This window comes from Nelumbo lutea, chromosome 5 (genome assembly GCF_056320005.1).
Source record: "Nelumbo lutea isolate HS-2025 chromosome 5, American lotus-T2T, whole genome shotgun sequence".
NCBI classification, from domain to species: Eukaryota; Viridiplantae; Streptophyta; class Magnoliopsida; order Proteales; family Nelumbonaceae; genus Nelumbo; species Nelumbo lutea.
The window spans coordinates 85,948,774-85,970,203 of NC_142688.1; the positions used below are offsets into that span (position 1 = coordinate 85,948,774).

At 39.5% G+C, this 21,430-nt stretch overlaps 1 protein-coding gene across 5 annotated transcripts; it reads left to right on the forward strand.

Annotated features, from left to right (window-relative positions):
- Window positions 1-1,713: 1,713 nt before the first annotated feature.
- On the forward strand, window positions 1,714-21,131 carry LOC148853256 (Amino acid dehydrogenase family protein). 5 transcript variants are annotated; one of them, XM_088945084.1, is made up of 5 exons: window positions 1,714-2,135; window positions 3,641-3,960; window positions 19,492-19,728; window positions 20,014-20,181; window positions 20,636-20,969. In XM_088945084.1, exons 1-5 carry the CDS (start codon window positions 1,946-1,948, stop codon window positions 20,804-20,806), a joined length of 1,086 nt encoding a protein of 361 aa, XP_088801210.1. In that variant the 5' UTR covers window positions 1,714-1,945; the 3' UTR covers window positions 20,807-20,969. The 5 variants fall into 5 exon arrangements, with proteins under 5 accessions (XP_088801210.1, XP_088801211.1, XP_088801212.1 ...); XM_088945085.1 differs by having other exon boundaries at window positions 1,719-2,135; window positions 3,644-3,960; XM_088945083.1 differs by having other exon boundaries at window positions 1,777-2,135; window positions 3,644-3,960; window positions 20,603-20,969.
- The last annotated feature ends 299 nt before the right edge of the window (window positions 21,132-21,430 follow it).

Consider the following 21,430-nt stretch of genomic DNA (forward strand, 5'->3'; position numbering starts at 1 on the left):
CCTCATTGGATTTGTATTCAAATCCATGTTTATGAAACGCAAGATGCAATCAATTCTGCTATTAATAATATTGGATCAGATTCGAATAAAACCTGATTCAAATTCGATCCAATCCGTTTGTATCCCTACCAAGCAATTAGGCTTGTTAATGATATTTGAAACTTTAAAACTCAATCCGATTATCTCATATTTGGATGAGGTATTTACATAATCGGATTTAGATTTTGTAGTCTACATCTGACTAATAATAATAAGTATAAAATATAAAAATGAAAAAAATACAAAATTTTATAGAAAATCGTGGATATATTATTACTATCATTATCATCTTCTAGAATTGGCACATGCAAAGCACGTGAATGCTTACTATTTTTTTCGAAAAACACCAAAAGCCTAACAAATTTTGGAAAGGGCATTCAAGCACAACAATTAGGAGAAAAAAATTGTTGACATGGACCCCATCCTTTTATAAATTGTAAGCATATTTTAGGTTTATCAGCAAATGTCTATGTTATATTACAAAAAAAAAGTAAATGTGTATGCTTTCTAAATGTGATGATGGTTATGATGCTAATAATATGTCTCTAATTTTTTCTAAAATCTTTTATATTTTTACATGTATAAAAATAATTATTATTTATCATATTTGTGTTTGTTTAATTTGATAAATCACCATAACTTTGTTCCCATATATGTGTTAATGCTAAAGCTAATCAACCTTAATTAATTTGCTAATCCTAATTGTCTTTTTTTCCTCTTAAAATAAAAAAGAAATGAAGAAATTGGACTACTTCAAACCCAATCCAACACAAACCTAATAGGATCTAGTTTGGGGTATAACAATTTAGGTTGGGTTAGGGTTGATCTCAACTAGGGATGCAAACGGATTGGATTGGATTTGAATCAAGGCATATCTGAATTGATCTGACACTGTTCATGTCGGATCCGATTTGATAGGCCTTGATTTGAATTCAAATCATATCGATAAGTTGGACCTTTGGCTCTAATCCAATTTGACTTGTTTTCTTTAAAAATTAATAAATTATCAAAAGAAAAATAAAATATGCCAAATTAAATAAACAAAAAAACATGTATTTTTTTCATATATATACACATGTTCTTTATAAAAAAAATAAATAATATAACAAATTTATAAAAATACTATAAATAATATATTTATAAATAACATATATATATGTATTATATATTTATATTTATAAATATATAACATATATTGGATCAGATTTTCTCTGATCAAATAGGGGGATGATCCAAATCCGATCCAATTTCCGATCAGATTCTATTATCCAATCTGATATAAAAATCCAAACGGGAGTTATCTAAATTTGATTGAATAGGTTCAGATCTCGAATAAGGTTTGGAGATATTGGAGGTATTAGGGAACTGAATCTCTAGCCCAATTGATATGCAAAACTCGTTAGTAATTATACATCATCCATACAAAAGTATTTTCAATAGCATGTAAGCATAAGAACCGTATAACAAAGAGGGCCAAGAGGCCAATCATGGACAATAACCCTATTCAAAATTTTTTTAATGCACTAAAATATGAAGAGAGATTTTTATGATTATCAAAAACATTAGGGGAGAGGTATTTTACCCTTAAACTTAAGATGATTTGAGGGATTTTGTAAATATTAAGGGTAGAGTTGGTCCAAAAGGATACATTAGTCTTTTCACCTTTCTCTGTTTGAGATAACCGTGCATGGATCGATGGGGAAGGTCTTAAAAAGAGAATTCAAATATTAAGGAGAAATTGCAAGGGAAATCGGTGGAGTGGAGTGGTTCGAACTTCGATGGATTGACCGTTTCGGTTTGAGAAAACATCGTCCTTGATCTTGTCAAATAGACAGCAAGTGACGTTGGCAGTGGTGCTTTTGCTCGTTATCGTTGGAGGAGAACAGGAGGGTGGAACAAAGGAAAGATGCAAGGCGTGATGGCATGGAGGTTGATGCGAAGGAAAGCCTTCTCCACAATATCCAAGGCATTCAAATCCTTCAGCGGCTACCCAACCACCAGGTCTCCTTCCCTTCTCGAGCTCGACCTCCCCGACAATTGGACTCCCAACCCAACGACAGCAACAACGACGGCGATCTCACATTTTCAAAACCACGGTGAGTATATTGCAGCAGCAAATTCCGACGAATTTCATGCAAGAAAGGATTTTTGTTTTCGTTGGTTCCTTTCAACTTGACGCATTAGGGCTTCTTTATAGTAGTACCAAGTAAGCAATGATCAGTTGCTTTCTGAGTAATAAATCCAAAGCCCAAACGCGTATTCACATTCTATACGAGGGCCTCGTCCCTTCTTATGTATGCTTTAGAGTTTAGACTTATTTCGAAAACAACGTATTCACATTATCAGTTCCCGTTTCAATCGTGATAGCTCTTTTTGCCAAAATTCAACTATCTCAACTCAGCAACTCCTTTTCCCAACTATTTGGCTTGGCTTCTAGAATCCTGCCTCCATTTTCGCGCTATGCAACGGCCGTTTTTTCATCAAAACCTACGTTTAAAACCTCAGGATTATTTTCCGTGCGTATCAGCCTTCGGATTGCTTCTCCTCCATTTTAAACTGAAAACACTACTTCTAGAAAGGGATATCTATTATCAACGTAGCAATTTGGTTGTCAATTGGAACTAGATGAGCTTTCAATCATAAATATCATCTTCTTGAGAAAATCCTGAATTCTAGAACAATGTCTGAAAAGCTAATCTCCACAGAGGCCATCGTCTGAGTCTGGCCAAACCTGAGTTTGGTTTTTATTCAAAACCTGTTAAATTAAAAGGAGCATTTTTTTTACCGTTCCAGCCATCAAGTATCTATTGAACTTTGGAAATGTTTGTCTAGCCCACCTTCCCGTAAAAGGGCCATAACCCAATGCTGTTCCAGCCATCCGTTGTCTTTAGCGGTGGACTGGATATCGACCTAATCTCCTGCACTTTTTAGCACCAAGTGGTAGGTCTCGGGCTCAAACCCGTTTTCTCATGCTCGTGGCTTGTCAGCCTATGATTTTGCAATTGCACCAAGCAGTGGCCCCTATTCAATTAAATATCTGGATTAATGCTGGTTCAAATTGAGTGTGGAATTGGGGCTTTTCTGGATATCCACAGAAGTGCTAAATGCTAATGGTTGAATGGATTCCATTTGCAAAGTCCAGTGCCCTGGCTGCCCACTCGTATATAGAGAACTTCTGCTCTCTGTTTTTTCCTTTTATTCCTTAATGGAATCTTTATCATTCATTTGATCATGTGGTTGGCTAGTGCTGGATGGTGAGAGAGCTACCTCTTCTACTTGGTTCAAACCTAGTTAAATTAGGGCAGTTGTGACAGTTGTTTTTTGTTTTGAAAAACAAAATCACACCTATTTGGTGAACACCCCCTTGGTGATTTTAGTTTCATTTCTTGACCTGTTTTTTTCGATGACCTTGATGCCTTGGAATGTCTTTGTTAATAGATTTAGAATGTAGTGTGACTCTTTGGTTAGAGAAAGGTTCTTCCAAGTACAAGATATCTTTGCATTGTTGAATTCAATATTTGCTCAAATTGTTGAAGATGTTAATATTTAACTTTCTATTTGTTCTCAAGGCATTGTCTTTTCCTCTAAATTTATGTGACAGCAGCCAATAGGCAGACAGCTGCATTGATTGATGGGAGATTGATGGCAGAAGAAATAAGATCAGGAATAGCCAGTGAAATAAAAAGAATGAGAGATGCCACTGGAAAGGTTCCTGGGTTGGCTGTAATTTTGGTTGGTAATAGGAAGGACTCTCAAACATATGTTCGTAATAAAATAAAGGCTTGTGAAGAGGTCGGAATCACATCTCTTATGGCAGAGCTTCCTGACAACTGTGGGGAAGATGAAGTTCTTGATGCAGTATTGAGTTTTAATGAGAATCCATCAGTTCATGGTATTCTTGTGCAACTCCCTCTACCTCAAGTAATTTCTGGAACTGTGCAATACTTAATGGTGTTCCGTTTAAATTCTTGGGTATTGGTTTGTTGGACATTCCCCACCCCCTCAGGATTTGTTCAATCAAGAAATGAAACTAAAACAATTTGAATTGCTTCTTGGCGCATCAGGCATATCTATCAGACTAAACTACATATTTTCTATATTGATGATAAACCTATTGATATATGATGGATGGACATGAGTTCTGATGTCAAATTGATGTAAGACAGGCACAATCTTGAGATTAGGGGAAGTAAAAGATTTAAGAATTTCACCCGTTTGTTATTTTTTTTCCTTTTGTGGAAATATACAGAGAACCCTATCAAACTTGGTTGCGTACTACAACTCTCCAAGCTAAATCTTCATACAAAAATTCATTAAAAATTTCACTCCTAGACTGAATTCTTGAAATTTCTTTATTTTCATAGATCCTGGAAGAATATGTTGTTTTCTGGTTTCCACCCTAGGTTACCCCTCTATAGCAATTCCAACAATAGTATGCTTGTAACTAGAGAAAAAATAAAAACAATCCAATTTGTGTGTTTGTGTGTGGGGAGGGGGTGACTTTCTAGGTGTAAACTTAGGAGCTGTATTCGAAGTAGTAGAGAAGAGAAGAAGACCTCTGAAATGTTGTGAATGTCGAACTGAATAGCTCAGTCGACAGTACTGTTATTTATATTAGAATGTAGTACAATGATACAAGGAATTACTGGAATGCCCCTGATTAGTGATGGGACACCCAGACAACTTAAAAACATTAAACAGGCTTAGGCCCATTAACACAAGCCCAGTACAGGATAACTTAAACTTAAGTATAGGCTAATAAGAACTCTTATCAGTCGAACACTCATACATAAAGAGACTTCAATCCAACACTCCCTCTCAAGCTAAGCATGGATATCAATCATGTTTAGCTTGCCAAGTATGTCCCTAAACTTTGCTGTTGCCTGCCCTTTAGTCAATACATCTGCAATTTGCATCTCAGATGGAGTATAAGGCACACAGAGTTCACCCGAGACAATTCTCTCTCTAACAAAGTGCCGATCAATCTCAATATGTTTTGTCCTGTCATGCTGCACGGGATTGTTGGCAATGTTGATGGCAGTTTTATTGTCACAATATAGTCTGAGAGGACCTTCAGCGTTAATGCCAAGCTCATTAAGAAGAGTTCTGAGCCATAAGAGTTCAGCAACCTCGTGGCCATAGCTTGATATTCTGCTTCTGCATTTGATCTAGCCACTACATTCTGCTTCTTACTGCGCCATGTGACCAGGTTTCCTCCCACAAATGTACAGTAGTAACCTGAGGTTGATTTTCTGTTTCCAACAGACCCAGCCCAATCTGCATCAGTGTAGGCTTCAATTTCAAGTCTACTGTTTTTCCTGAATAGAATTCCCTTCCCTGGGTAAGTCTTTAAGTACCTGAGAATTCTTTCAACTGCTCTCATGTGAGGGATCTTTGGTGAGTGAATGGATTGACTGATAACATGCACTGCATAGGCAATATCTGGTCGAGTAAGGGATAAGTATATCAGCTTTCCTACCAATTTTTGGTATCTTTCTCTATCACAGTAGTCCTCACCCATTGATTCTTGTAGGCCGTGGTTATGTTCTATTGGAGTGTCCGCTGGCCTGCATCTCATCATGCCTGTTACCTCTAGGAGATCTAGCACATATTTCCTCTGACATATGTAGATTCTTTCTCTTGATCTAGTAATTTCAATCTAAAGAAAATATCTCAGATTTCCCAAGTCATTGATCTCAAATTCTGAAGTTAGGAACTCCTTCAGTCTCTTTATCTCTTCCAAGTCATTCCCGGTAATCACCATATCATCCACATAAACAATGAGTGCCGTAAGTTTGCTATCCTGTCTCCTTGTAAACAAGGTATGATATGCACCACTCTGAGTGTACCCCACCTTCTTCATGGCCATACAAAGTCTCTTGAACCATACCCGGGGAGACTGCTTCAAACCATATAATGCTTTCCTTAGTTTACACACCTTCTTGCCAACATCATAGCCTGGTGGAGGTTCCATGAACAACACCTCTTCATGAAGATCACCATTTAGGGAGGCATTCTTCACATCCAACTGATGAAGTTTCCATGAGAAATTTGCTGCTAGTGACAATAGAACCCGGATTGTGTTGAACTTTGCTACTGGGGCAAATGTTTCTTTGTAGTCAATTCCTTCCTTTTGAGTAAATCCCTTTGCCACAAGTCTGGCCTTGTACCTCTCGATTGACCCATCCTCCTTGTGCTTTACTGTAAATACCCACTTGCACCCAAAAGTGCCCTTCCTCTCTGGCAGGTCCACTAATTCCCAAGTTCTTGCTTTCATTAGGGCTTTCATCTCTTCATTCATAGCTTCTTTCCACCTTGGATCAGATGCTGCTTTTGAGTACCTAGAAGGAACATGTATAGAGGAAAGAGCAGACACAAATGAGTGATAGGCAGGAGATAAATGTGAGTAAGAAACAAAATCAACTATGGGATGCCGGGTGGTACAAGAACGGACTGGCTTACGAAGAGCAATAGGAAGATCCAAATCTGAAATATGTGAATTAGAATTACCTTGAATTGCAGATACAGATTGATCTAAGTCCAACTGGTTGCAGTCATGAGGCCGAGAGCCCTTTTTTCTTTTGTTGTATGTAAGTATCTCCTTCTGTTGCCTAGTGGAATCTTTAGGAGCATCTGCTGCATCAGGAAGAGTAACTGGCACATTTGGAGCCTTACTAGGTTGACCCGGAATGTCATAGCTAGGAGTAGTGGAAGGTGATGGAAGACCTAAGTCAGATAGGGGAATAAAAAAGGAGGGAGAATGCGAATCCTCTTCCAATCCACTAGTCTCCCCTTGAAGAGGATTTTGAGAAGACTAGAAATAGGGTTGAGACTCAAAAAAGACTACATCTTTGGTGACATACTTTTTCTTGGAGACAGGATCATAACACTTGTACCCCTTTTGTGTAGGAGAGTACCCAAAAAATATTCCCTTTGTAGCCTTGGAATCCAACTTGGTTTTCTTTGGATCCTTCACATGTATGAAACATATGCAGCCAAAAACCCGTCGAGGAAGAGGAAATTCTGGAAGAGTGGGACACAAAACAGAGAAGGGGGTCTTCATACCCAATACCTTAGATGGCATCCGATTTATCAGGTATGATGCAGTGAGTACAATTTGAGAATAGTATTGCTTGGGCACTTTGTGTTGAAATAGTAGGGCTCGAGCTGTCTCTAATAGATGTCTGTTCTTGCGCTCAGCAACTCCATTTTGCTGAGGGGTGTTAGCGCAGGATAATTGGTGTAACATGCCAGCATCTTCCATGAATGAGTTCATGAATTTTTCAAAGTATTCAACAGCATTGTCTGATCGGAATTATTTAATCTTTTTATCAAATTGTGTTTCAATCATCTTGCAAAAATCCATAGTTATCCGTGGTACTTCATCTCGTCCTTTTAACAGATAAATCCATGTGCACCGAGAATAATGGTCAATAAAACTGATAAAGTAATAGAAGCCATCAATGGAAACAATGGGTGAAGGTCCCCAAACATCAGAATGAACCAAATCAAAAGGAGCTCGAATTTCATTACTGGAAGTTGGATACACTGTTTTACATTGTTTTGACATTTGACACACATCACAAATTAAACTCTGACTTGGAATGCCCTTGAACAATTCGGGAAACAACATTGCTAATGAAGAAAAAGACACATGACCTAGCCTAGCATGCCATAGGTGCAACCTAACTATTGACTCCACACTTTCTGGACTAGTAGCAACAGAAGTTTGTAGGGCTGAGCTAATGTCTGCATCAAAATAGTAGAGGCCTCCATACTCGTGACCACTCCCAATCGTTCTCCTCGTCAATCTGTCATGTAAGACACAATGAGTAGGGAAAAAAGTTATACTATAGTTCAAATTTTTTGTAAGCTTTGAAACAGACAAAAGATTTGAGGTAAGATTAGGAACATGTAGGACTGATTTAAGAGAGAGGTCCTTGCTTAGGTCAACCACCCCCTTTTCAGAGATGGTGGAGAAAAACCCTTCAACCACTGTCATTTTATCCTAGCCAGACAACAAATGATATGAAGAGAATAAGGAGGACATATGTGTCATATGGTCAGTTGCTCCGGAATCAATCACCCAAGAAGTGGAATCAATGGAGCTAGTTACACTAAAGGCAGGGACTGTACTTGATCTGGCAAGAGAGGTGGAAGCAAAAGAATTGTTTTTTAGATGGGCTAATGCTCGGCTGAGAACCTCTACCTCACTAGCCATGAAGCCCAAAGTACCAGTTCCAGAGGAGTCGGCAACCTGCCCTATGGAGGAAGAAGACACTGTTGGAGTACTTTGTGAGTTGTCACCACTGTTGTTGTTGGTGGCAAGATTCCCACTTGCCGTATGACCCTTATGTTGTCTCTTGTCCTTTCTCAATGCAGCTGGCTTCAGATGAAGATACAGGACCCAACATTTTTCTTTTGTATGTTTCTCACCACCACAGTGGGTGCACTTGAGGGACTTCTTGTTTGGATATCTGTTTCCCTTAGTGGAGACTAGGGCTGAATGTTCTGCAGATAGTTCAGTTGACTTTGTATGTGAAGAAAACTGAAGAGAGTAGACCTTGAGAGTTTGGCAATGAGGGTTTGAGAGTGAGAGTTTCAAACCATCCACTCTCTCAACACTCTAACACTATTTTATTAAGATAGATTTGAATAATTACAAGGAGGCCCTTAGTTGGGCAAGAAATTACAAAGAATATAATATAGACAGGATGGGCCCAGAATAAACAGCCTATGGGCCATTCGGCCCATCTTCTCTACACTCCCCCTCAAGCTGAGCATAGATGTCAATCATGCCAAGCTTGCTAGTATCATGCTGAAGTTTTGTCTTGAGAATGCCTTTGGTGAGAAAATCTGCCAACTGTCCTTCAGATGTGATGAAAGGAAGACATACTTCACCCAAAGAGACATTTTCCCTAATGAAATGTCGATCAACTTCAATATGCTTAGTTCTATCATGTTGCACTGGGTTGTGAGTAATGTTTATGGCAGCCTGATTATCACAGTACATCATTAGCTTGTCATGTTCAACCTCAAGTTCCTCCATCAATGATTTTAGCCATAATAATTCAGAAACTCCATGTGTCATGGCCCTGTAATCTGCTTCAGCGGAAGACCGAGCAACAACCGATTGTTTCTTGCTTCTCCAAGAAACAACATTACCAGCCACTAAGCTGCAATACCAGAAGTAGATCTTTTGTCATCAATGTTTCCGACCCAGTTAGCATCGGTCCAAGAAACAACATTACCAGCCACTAAGCTGCAATACCAGAAGTAGATCTTTTGTCATCAATGTTTCCGACCCAGTTAGCATCGGTGTAGGCTTTAGGTTTCATATGACCATGCTTGGCAAACAGAATTCCCTTTCCTGGGGAGCCCTTCAAATAACATAGGATTCACTCTGCTGTTGCCATATGAGTGTCTTGGGGAGCATGCATGAATTGGCTAATGCAACTGACTGCATATGCAATATCTGGTTGAGTCATGCATAGGTACAAAACATTCCTAAGAAGTATCTGAAAGATTCCTTTGTCCTCTAACAATGTCCCATCTGAGGCAGAGAGTTTATGACTCATATCAATAGGAGTAGCAACTGGTCTAGCACCCATCTTTCTAATTTCAGAGAGCAAGTCAAGAACATACTTCCTTTGGGAGATAAGAATCCCATCCTTGGATCGAGCCACTTCTATGCCAAGGAAGTATCTCAATTCCCCAAATCTTTAATCTCAATTCCCCAAATCTTTAATCTCAATTCCCCCAAATCTTTAATCTCAAACTCTGTATGGAGAAAATATTTTAGATCATGAATTCCTGAAACATCATTACCGGTCACTACAATATCATCTACATACACAATGAGGTATACTGCCATAGGTCCACTCCTCTTCACAAAAAGAGTATGATCGGATTGTGTTTGCACATAACCAAAGTTAACAAGTGCTGTTCTAAAACTCTCAAACCATGCTCTAGGGGACTGTTTTAGTCCATAAAGGGATTTCTTCAGCCTGCATACATTTCCTTTCATATCAGTTCCATACATCCCTGGAGGAAGAGACATATAAACCTCTTCATGTAATTCACCATTCAGAAATGCATTCTTCACATCCAATTGATAAAGGGGCCAGTCAAAGTGAGCAGTTAAAGATAGAAAAACCCTCACAGTTGTCATCTTGGCAACAGGCGCAAAGGTCTCCAGATAATCAATCCCATATGTTTGTGTATAGCCTTTTGCAACCAGTCTGGCCTTGTTACCTTTCAATGGTGCCATCAGCTCGGTATTTGATAGTAAAGACCCACTTGCAACCAACTGGATCCTTCCCTTCAGGCAAATCCACCACTTCCCATGTATCATTCTTGTGTAGGGCATCGATTTCAGATCTCATAATATCCCTCCATTCTGGAATCTTAAGAGCTTCTGACACAGACCTGGGAATAGGGTCAGAAGCAACAGAAGAGAGATAGGCAAAGTATGAAGGTGAAAGCAATCTGTAATAAAGGTGCTTGGAAATGCAGTGTGCAATGCACTTTCGTTTTCCTTTTCTAACAGTAATGGGAAACAACCTGCACATTTCTGGATCTTTGCCTTTGATACACCTTGGGATTGAGGATAGGACGAGAAGGTAGAGGTTGAAGAGTACTGAGACAGGGAGAATGGAACGACTGATCCACCCTTGATACATTTGAAGGAGAAGCAGACACATCAAAAGACTCAACTGGGACAGGAAGAGGAAGAGCAAACACCTATGACAAATCCTCCCCCTGTGGACAATGTCTTTCTGGAGAGGAATCATAAAAGGGGAAAATCTCATCGAAGGTGACATCCATTGAGACATACCGAGTGCCAGTCTTTGGATCAAAACAATAGTAACCCTTCTGTGTGGGAGAATAACCAAGGAAGATACACTTTTGAGCTTTGGGTTCAAATTTATGCCTTTGGACATTTGGAACATGTACATAACAGGTGCAGCCAAAGACATGAAGAGGAACAGGAAAAATGTCCTTGTTCGGATGAAGGAAATTGAAGGGAAACTTAAACCCCAAAACCCTGGATGGCATACGATTTATAAGGTAGGTAGCAGTAAGAACAACATCACCCCAAAACCTTGTAGGAACATGTGAGGCAAATAAGATACTTTTTGCAATTTCAACAATATGCCTATTTTTCCTTTCATCAACTCCATTCTGTTCTGGGGTCCTAACACAAGAGCTTTGATGAATAACCCTAATGTCGGAGAGATAGCAGGATAGGTTCTTTTCAAAATATTCTTTTGCATTGTCAGATCTAAAAATTTTAATCCTGGTAATAAATTGAGTTAGAACAAACTCATGGAATTGTCTTACAATCCTTGGAACTTCATCACGGGATTTCAGCAGGAATATCCAAGTTAATCGAGAAAAATCATCAATAAACAGGATAAAATATTTGTAGCCACCCATGGAGGGTAAGTGGTAAGGCCCCCACACATCAGAGTGCACAATATTAAAAGGAAAAAAAGATCTTTTATTGCTCAGAGGATAGTTGTTTCTACAATGCTTTGATAACTTACAAGACTCACAATGAAGACTGGACAAACTAATTCCCTTAAACAGTTCAGGGAATAGATGACTCAAGACAGAAAAGACAGATGACCAAAACGACGATGACACAAAATAATCCGACTAATAGACTCTGAAGAAACAGATCCGAGAGCAACATTCCCATGATGGTCAGTGCATTGTCCCGGAGTATCAAGCAGGTATATTCCGTTCGTCTCATGGCCACTCCCAATCACCTTCTGAGACTCTAGATCCTGAAAAACACAGTAGGAAGGAAAAAATGTTATACAACAGTTTAGTGGCTTGGTTAAACTACTTACAGACAACAAATTTATATTTAGTTTAGGTACATGAAGGGCAGAAGGTAGGAACAAGGAATCCGTAGCTTTGATGGTTCCTTTACCAGAGATAGGGACAAGTGAACCATCAGTTAAAGTGATTTTATCACGTCTAGGAAGCAAGTCATATGAAACAAACAAGGTAGAAAGGTTGGTCATATGGTCAGAAGCACCTGAGTCAATAATCTAAGGGATCTTGAGATTACCTGAAGTGGTTGCATGATTGGCATAAGCCCTTATACCTGAGTGAGCAAATGCAGAAGAAGCAGAATTTCTTGAAGGGTTGGAAGAAGTCACTGTTACACAGTTTTTGTATGCCCTTAGCTTCAATCTGATTTGATGTGCTTTTATTATTTAGTGGAAATAAATAAAGTGCATGTTTGATTCATGTTGTTTGGTTTAATTCTGTGTAAAACCCTAAAACTGGACATTTATAGAGACTCGTGTTAGTTTTAAATGTTCACAGCCGTTGGATAAGTCTGGGGAGATTTATCCTGCCAAGGCTGATACTGGTGTGCCACCAAGTGTTGGGATGGCCTGTCTCAGCCACCAGGGTAAGACCCGAGGCACATGCAGTGTGGGATTACTTGAATCCTTGAACCGGACCAGATTTCCAGTATTGCCCTGGACCTTGGAGATAGATGAGAAAAACTGGAAAGTTACACTTGACCCCTAGACTCGATTATGACATTTCACTAGGTGTTGGATCAGGCTGCCTTTGATATGCCAATCAGTGAGATCCTTAGCGGGGATCAAAACCTGGGTATGTTGGGGCAGTTTGAGAATTCATCTGAGTGGGTGATCATAGTGACAGAATCAGCCACTTTGTCGGACAAAGGGTAATGATCGGGAATGCACTCTCTCTGATGGAAACCAAACTGCTGGCAGTTGATTTCAATCGTTGGAATTTTGTTTTGCAAAATTAATATATTCATATATATATGTATGGTTTCAAATTGTTTGCAAATGGTTTTAATTCCCGGGATCCATGTGAGAGGAGAGTGCGGCACTGTACCTTGCAGCCGAGGGAGAAGTCCTCTCTTGTCGGGAAGTGCTTGATCATTAAGGGCTGAGAGGTTAAGTGTAAGACCATTGAGGATAATACCTGATGGGCTAATCTTGCACCTGCCCACAGTCCCTGGTAACCTTATGATAAGATTAGGAGTAAGCTAACTTTATCTGCAGATAGGATTAAGATTATCCCCTATCCAAATATTGATTTGGATTGGGATAACTCCTAATTAGGAGGATTCTTAATCAAGAAGAAAGGAGGAGAAACCCTAACCAAGAGAGAGAAATATCAGATTTCGAACCACCTTATTGAGATATAGGATATCTCCTGTGAATTGAGATAGGATCTCATTCATACTCCAGAAAAAGAAAAAGGCAGTTCAGCCTTTTCGCCTTTAGAGTTCTCCTCCTGCCGCCGCCATTTTTTTTGCAAGATTAGATCTTTGCAGAAAAAGAAAGTCAAGAAATCTGTTCTTGACATTAGTCTTGCAACAAAGACTAAAAGGATTCAGTGTTTAGTGTTTTCAGAGGATTCTTGTGAAGGATCCAGTGTGTAGGACGCACCCTGCTGGTTCTGTTCCATGCACAGCTGTGTCATCTTCAGTAGGAACGGATCTTGGAGCATTCTTTGGGCGTGAACACCAACTTTGGGAGATACTGCTTCTCCGGATCAGGTATATTCCTCCCATTTATCTTTTGGTACAGATCTGGTTTGATTATGGTTCAAGTAGGATCCTTGAATATTGTATTCTAAATTTAGGGAATATGATTCCCAGTTGGGAGAAGGTAGGAAATTTTTGAAATTCGCCCACCCATTCCGCAACCTTTATGGCGTCCATTAGATGGATCTTACCCTTCTTTCAGTCACATCACCCAGCTGACTGATCATCTTCCCTAACTTTTCATATTCTGCTCTCATGGCTGCCAACTGTGCACAAGCAGACATCTCTTCAGTATCTGGCCTGGCAGCTACATTTGCACTTTCTGATCTTTTACTATCATGTTTTTTCTGAAACCGAATGGGAACAAGATTAGGATGTAATTTCCAACATTTGTCTTTGGTGTGCTTCGGCTTCTTGCAGTACTCACATATAACTTCTTTCTTTCCTGTGCCACCAGAAGTTCCAGCACTCCCTTTAGGTTTAACCCCCATATTCGCAAAGTGATCACTAATATCAGCCCCTTGAACCTGGACAACCCTTCTGCTCTCTTCACTACTCACCAATGCATAAGCTTGTGACAATGAGACACACTCCTTGGAAAGAATATTCTGTTTTGTGATATCATATTCTGGGTTTAGTCCGGTTAAGAACTCAAACACCCTGTTCCTTTCAACCAATTTTCTGTAGGTCTCTACATCATTGGTGGTGTCCCAAGTTACAGCTTCTATTAGGTCAATCTCTTGCCATAGAGACTTCAGGGTTGAGAAATATATAGCTAGAGGTTTCTCCCCTTGCCTTAAATTCTTTACATCACTTCTCAATTTATATGCTCTAGCCACATTGAGTTTTTAGGAATAGGTTTCTGCAACACTGTCCCAAATTTCCTTTGCTGAATTCATCCATAGGTAGTGTTGACTAATTTGTGGCTGCATTGAGTTCACAAGCCACCCAATGACAGTGTAATTTTCTTGCATCCACTTCTCATAGGATGGATCATCTTCTGGGGGAGCCTTCTTGCTCCTGGAAATGAACCCCCACTTTACTACATACATATATCTTTACTGATTGTGACCATGCCAGATAATTAGTTCCATCTAGTTTGACTGTGGTCACAATCAATAAAGAATCACTTGGAGTCCCCTGAACCAGTCCATATTCAGCACCATTCTTGTTTTCAAACTCTGAGGAGTACATCATGTAAACACTTCAAATATGATTTCAGATGACTTCTACATGTATACTGAATGAGGACGAGCAAGGGTTGAGTTCAGCTGTCCTCAAGAAGGCAATACACAAGGCCAAACTACACCCGAAAGTTGTGAGAACCAAGACTGAAGCAGAAACTTCTACACGAGTCACCCAAAAACAGTTTGGTTCGGCCTTCAAGAAGTAATCAGAAACTTCTAGGCACTGTGCACTCAACCAAAGTTCCTTTTCAAATCAGGGACTTCAAGGTAATCACCAAAGGAATAGCCAAGAAGAGTGAATACCAATCGGTATTGCTAAAAATGCCTTTTTACAAACACAGTGAGGGCAATAGAGATGACCCCACTGTCAAAAAGAAAAAAAGGCCTCAAGAGCAGTCTGTACAGTCCCCAAAAACAGCCAAATAGAAGCAACAATCCACAGCTCTTGATACAAGGATGTTTCGGCAGTTTTGATAGTCCAAGAAGGAGTGAAAACAGCCCAGAAATTTCTGGATTAAACCAGATTAAAGGGCAGCCGAAAGTTGTACAGAAACAACCCAGAAATTTCGGACACTACAACAGTCCAAACACACCAAAAAATAACCCAGAAATCTGAGCACAATTTACAATTTTGAGCTTCAAATCAGAACCGAGGTGTTCCCCTTCCCCCTTTTTTTTTCTCTGATTCTTCCTGGCCACCGAACCACTTCTCCAAGAGATTCGAGTCTTGGGCACTTCCAATGACCTCCAAGAATTAGGCAACACGAGCTAAGCTTCTAGCCCTAGGATATTGAAGTTCAGGCCTGCTTTGATACCATGAAGAAAACTAAAGAGAGGAGACCTTGAGAGTTCGGCAATGAGGGTTTGAGAGTGAGAGTTTCGAACCATCCACTCTCTCAGCACCCTAACACTATTTTATTAAGATAGATTTGAATAATTACAAGGAGGCCCTTAGTTGGGCAAGAAATTACAAAGAACATAATATAGACAGAATGGGCTCAGAATAAGGCCCATTACAGAAAAACATAAATAATAAGAAAATAATAAACAGCTTATGGGCCATTCGGCCCATCTTCTCTACAGTATGAGAGTCAACTTGCATCTCCTTTCTCCTGACTTCTTCATTTCTCACCAGGTAATAGACATGGTGTAGCTCCGACAATTCATCTCTCCCTAGAAATTGTGATCTTATACCCTCATACACTGGGTCTAGGCCAGCTAGAAACTTGAAGGCTCTGCTCTCTTCAATTTGCTTATCATGTCTCTCCTTGTCCCTGGCATTTTCCCAGTCCAATATCAAGTGATGATCAAGTTCTTCCCAAAGGCCTTCCAGAGTTGCAAAGTATGTTGCAACCGTCATATCTCCTTGCCTTAGAGCTGCAATGTCTTGGTTCAATCTGTAGATTCTAGCATTGTTCTTTTTTTGGCCGTAGGTCTTAGATACCTTTTCCCAAATCTTAGCAGCTGTAGGGAAATGATGAACAATTCTGGCAACCCAAGGAGTCATGGAGGCTAGCAACCAAGACATGACTGTGGCATTTTCCTTGCGCCACATGGCATGCTCAGGACTGCCGATTTCAGGTTCCTTCTTGTCCCCATCTAAATAGCCTGTGAGATCACGGGAAGTAATGAAAAGCCTTGCTGAGAGGGGCCACTCTCCGAAGTTATACTCATCCAGCAGCACACTTGTAATCTGCAAGCTGTGCAGATTAGGGTTTTCCAGGTTTGAGGACCTTGCGGCAGGTCTGTTGTCTCTAGAGGAAACTTCTCCGGATAGTGAGGACATCCTGACTTCAGTCCTAGAGTAGACGGTTCTGTTTAGAGCTGGCCGAAGTGTTCACAGTGCTGGACAATCAGGTGCTGGTAGCTTGCTAGGTAGACTTCGCTTGGGCTGAAGCAGTTCGGGTACAGCAGCAAGTGAGAGGTTCTGGGCTGATAACCGACCTGAAATTAGGGTTCTTTACCACTGTGCTGTGCAAGTCTTGCTGGAGCTTCAAAGCTGCAACTGTAGAAGAAGCTCTCCCCCTTTCAGCTAGTGCTAGGACTGCTGAAATCAGTCATCAACTGGGTCTGTCCTATACAGACCTCTCTTAGTAGCCAAATAGCTACTATTTGTTGGTAATAACCTAGTAGGACATCTGCTTTTGGGTCTTACTTCCCTTGAGCCCTACAACCAAGGGAAACCCTAGGTTCGAACTTGCTTTGCTCTCTTACAACCCTAGGTTTTCACTGTAGCAACCTAGAAAAAGGAAGAAAGAAGATGAAAAGACAGCAAGAGAAGAGAGAGTGCACCGGTTGAAACCAGGAAGAAGCTAATGCCCTGATACCATGTAAACTTAGGAGCTGTATTCGAAGTAGCAGGGAAGAGAAGAAGACCTTTGAAATGCTGTGAATGTCGAACTGAATAGCTCAGTCGATACGAGGAATTACTGGAATGCCCCTGATTAGTGATGGGACACCCAGACAACTTAAAAACATTAAACAGGCTTAGGCCCATTAACACAGGCCCAGTACAGGATAACTTAAACTTAAGATTAGGCTAATAAGAACTCTAATCAGCCGAACACTCGTACATAAAGAGACTTCAATCCAACACTAGGTATGCCTCTTCCAGGGGGCAGATTCTCTACCAGATCAATTGCTCTTGAAATATTTTTTCTTGCTCTAAAGCCATAGGACATATACATAAGAGAAATATGGCAAGCCGAAACTGTTAGTTGCCTGGTAAAATCTGTTTGCTATTCTGATGAACTTCCATCTCTAGAATATAACTAAATTTTTAACTAAAACAATAAAATCATAAACTGAATATGTTTGGATACAGGATCATAACATTCCACCCCTTGGAACCAGGATCCCATATCTCATTCTCTCTTTCAATGATCAATGGACCAAACAACTTCCTCTTGCGAACTACCATTCTACTGCACATGATCATCGTAAGGCCATAAAGTGCAATTTTACATATTTCTTTGAGCTCTCTTCTAGCAATCAGATTAAGAAAACCTATCTTCTTAATGTTCCCAGAAAATTTAGACCTATCAAAACATTCATTAGAATTAAAAAGAATGCCATCATTAATTGTTATGACCCTTCCAAAGATGGGTTTTTTTTTGCCACCAAAATGGAGTTGTGAAGTACATAGATCTTGGAATGTAGTTTCTCTTTGCTCATTTTAACAACCTCAGCAAGGTGTTTTTGTATATCTTCATAATCCTTCTCAAGAGCTTCCTGGTGTATAGTTTGAGAATTAAACTCTGTTTCCTTCTTGTAAATTTGTACTCATAGGTCTTCATGGTTGTAAACCTGCTCTGGTACTAGTGATTTAAAAGGTGTGCAGGCGACACACATTTTAGGGTATGTGCCTCACCTAGGTATTAGGCATAGCCCTTTCGCACGCCTGATGTGCCTAGGCATGTGCCTGTTGCGCCTTGCGCCTCAGCCCAGGCGTGCGCCTTTTGAAAACATTTATGAAATTTTTGGGATATGCTTATGTATTTTAATTTTAGATAATAGGTAAAGAGTATGATGCAAAACATATTTAGCTGCTTGAAGTAATGGAATTGAAGAAAAAAAGAGATTGTATGTTTTACATGCTTGAAAATGCTTTATATGTTTGATTTTATTTTTAAAATTTCATTTGAATGCTCTTTACATGTTATGTTTATGTATTTTAATTTTAGATAATAGGTTTATAAAAATTTATTTTAAAATTTAAGTTTATATTTTTTATTAATATTATGCTTAATATTTTTTTTTGCATTCTTTGATTTTTTGGCATTTGTTTGAATTTGTGATTTTTTTTTTATTTTGTTAGCACTTTTTTTTTTTGTATTTTTGCACCTTGCTTCAAAAAGGCGCACGCCTCACCTTGCGCTTCAGGCACAAATTGGCCCTTGCTATTTTTTTTTGCGCCTTTTGCTTTTCAAACACTGTCTGATACCAATTTATATGATCCCAATGATTGTAACTGAAAAAAAAGGCAACAGTGAAAAAGGTGAGAACATTTTAAGGGGAATAGACTTCCTAGGCATGCCTCTTTTGGGGTGTGATTCCTTCATGCAACAACTGCTTTTAATAACAAAATTCTTCTTGTTGAGAAGCTATACAACATCTGGAATAAATAAGAGTAATAGGACAAGCTGAGATTTTACCATTACACCAAGCAATGGCCCTTAACTAATTCCTAAACTAAAACAATAAAATGTTAAATCAAATGTTTTTAGATGTGGGATCATGAAATTCATGACACTTTCTAACCTAACTGCACAACCCTATATGCCTACTATCCAAAAAAGCTTTGAAGTCTATCCCTAAACCCAACCTACACCCATCAACACGTTTATAGTCCCAATTCTTCCCAAGAAATAGAAATTACAGTCTCTGGGTTGCCTGTCCTACATCAATTGGTATCGTGGTACTTGTGTACTATCTCTCCTGTATCACTAGTTCTGTTTTTGGTGGGTAATGTAATAGTTTGATTTTCCTGGACTTGTAAATTTTTGTGCATTCTGACCATATAAAGGAATCTGGTAAATCAGATGCTCTGGGTCAATGCCTAGGACAAATCTACTAAGAGTGGCCTACTGAATGTGCACCCTTACCTTTCTAAGTGCATCATATGAAAGGGACAAGATGGGTTTAGGTTGGGTATGCCGACATACTAATTGTGCTATGCCTCTTCTATGAACATATGACACAAATTTCCATGAGCAGCATTTGGACGAAGAGAAGATTTTGAATGCCGTGAGCCTAGAAAAAGATGTAGATGGATTCCATCCTATTAATATGGGGAGCCTTGCCTTGAGAGGAAGGGAGCCACTGTTTGTCCCCTGTACCCCAAGGGGTTGCATTGAGTTGTTGCTAAGGTCAGGAATGCAAATCATGGGGAAAAAAGCAGTAGTTATTGGGAGGAGCAACATTGTTGGATTGCCTACTTCTTTGCTATTGCAGGTAATACGGTTTTCTTGATTTTCAGATCAGTAACACCTTTTATTTTATGTATAAGATTTTTAGCATTATAAACAACACTGCCGGTGTGAGCTTGTTTTACACTGCCAGTCCCAAGCCTGGAGAAAAGAGGAGGGTTGCATCAGGTTGGAATCTGACACTAAAACTTTTGCCAAACCCTCATGAATATGGATAGCCAATCCCATATAATTGGGATGAGGCATGGATGATGATGTTGATGATGTTTTTAGCATTTTATACTGAGTTCTAATGTTTTCTTTTGGACAGAGGCACCATGCTACAGTCACTGTCATACATGCCTTCACAAAAAATCCAGAACAGATCACACAAGAAGCTGATATTGTGGTCTCAGCTGTTGGAGTACCCAACCTTGTCCGTGGCTTTTGGCTAAAGCCGGGTGCAGTTGTGATTGATGTAGGGACAAGTCCAGTTGAGGTAAACACTTGCTTCTTTTGTTTCCTGAGCATAGGTGATACATGCTGGATTAAGTGGTGGCATGCATGCAGCCCCGAGTATCTTTTTTATTAGCTGATGATTCAAAATATAAAAATTATGAATTACCACCATGCAAGAGGAAAGACAGGTATCCAATAAATATATATATTTTTTAATTTTTGGTTATATACATATGGCAACGGGAAATTTCTATTCAGTTTATGAAAAGTATTGTTGACTATCTTATTTTATAAACTCGTTAAAGCAAGAAGGTGGTAAGATGAACAAAATTTATTGTGAAAAATGAACTCATGCAATCAAGAAATTGAAGAAGAATAGTCACAGAGATCTGAATGTTTCCCCAACTCCCTTGCATTTACGTAATTCTAAATGCATGCATTTATTTTCTTATGGTATGTAGGGTAACATCTGTCTGGTTGCAAATGATGCACAGGACCCTGGTAGCGAATATGGTTACCGCCTTACTGGAGATGTTTGCTATGAAGAAGCTATCAAAGTGGTGTCGGCCATCACCCCTGTGCCTGGAGGAGTGGGACCTATGACAATTGCCATGCTTCTCTGCAATACTGTTGACTCTGCCAAGCGTGCATTTGGATTCAGTTAACCTCTGGCTTTGTTCTTAACAGAATCGCATCTGTGTTGTACACTACCTCTTGTTGAGGTGTTTGATCCCCTTTTTGTCTGTTACTATGCTAATTCATTATTGTAAGCTTCAAATATTCTTTCTACTGCAGGAAAAGTTGATTTAAGGGAGTCGTTTTGGATCCCTTCCCTGCTTGACACTCTTAACTTCCCCATTCCACCATCCAAACAAAAAAGTGAAGATGCTAGTCAATGTAGTTGAGCATTTTTTGACTTGCGGAGGGGATGGGGGAAGGTCATCAGAGGGTTATTTTTGGTTCTAATATACATGAAACTCTTTCAGATAATCATGCATGCTGTTGTGTGTCGTACCATAGAAAGTCGTCCATCAAGGTTTTTGACTGCAAACATGAAATATCAGGCCCATTTAATAGGTTCTGTTGATAAGGATCTGGACCATCTGTTTTGGAGATTTTGCTCCTGAGTTGAAGAATGCAAGGAATTTATCAGGTAAATGAGTGTATAGTGATCAAATGCATTGGGGGTGTTATCAGTCCGGAAATTTTGGATATTCAACAACTAAGTCATTGTACTAATCCATTTTTTGTTCCAACTTGTTTATTCCAAGATTTAGCTACCATGCAAT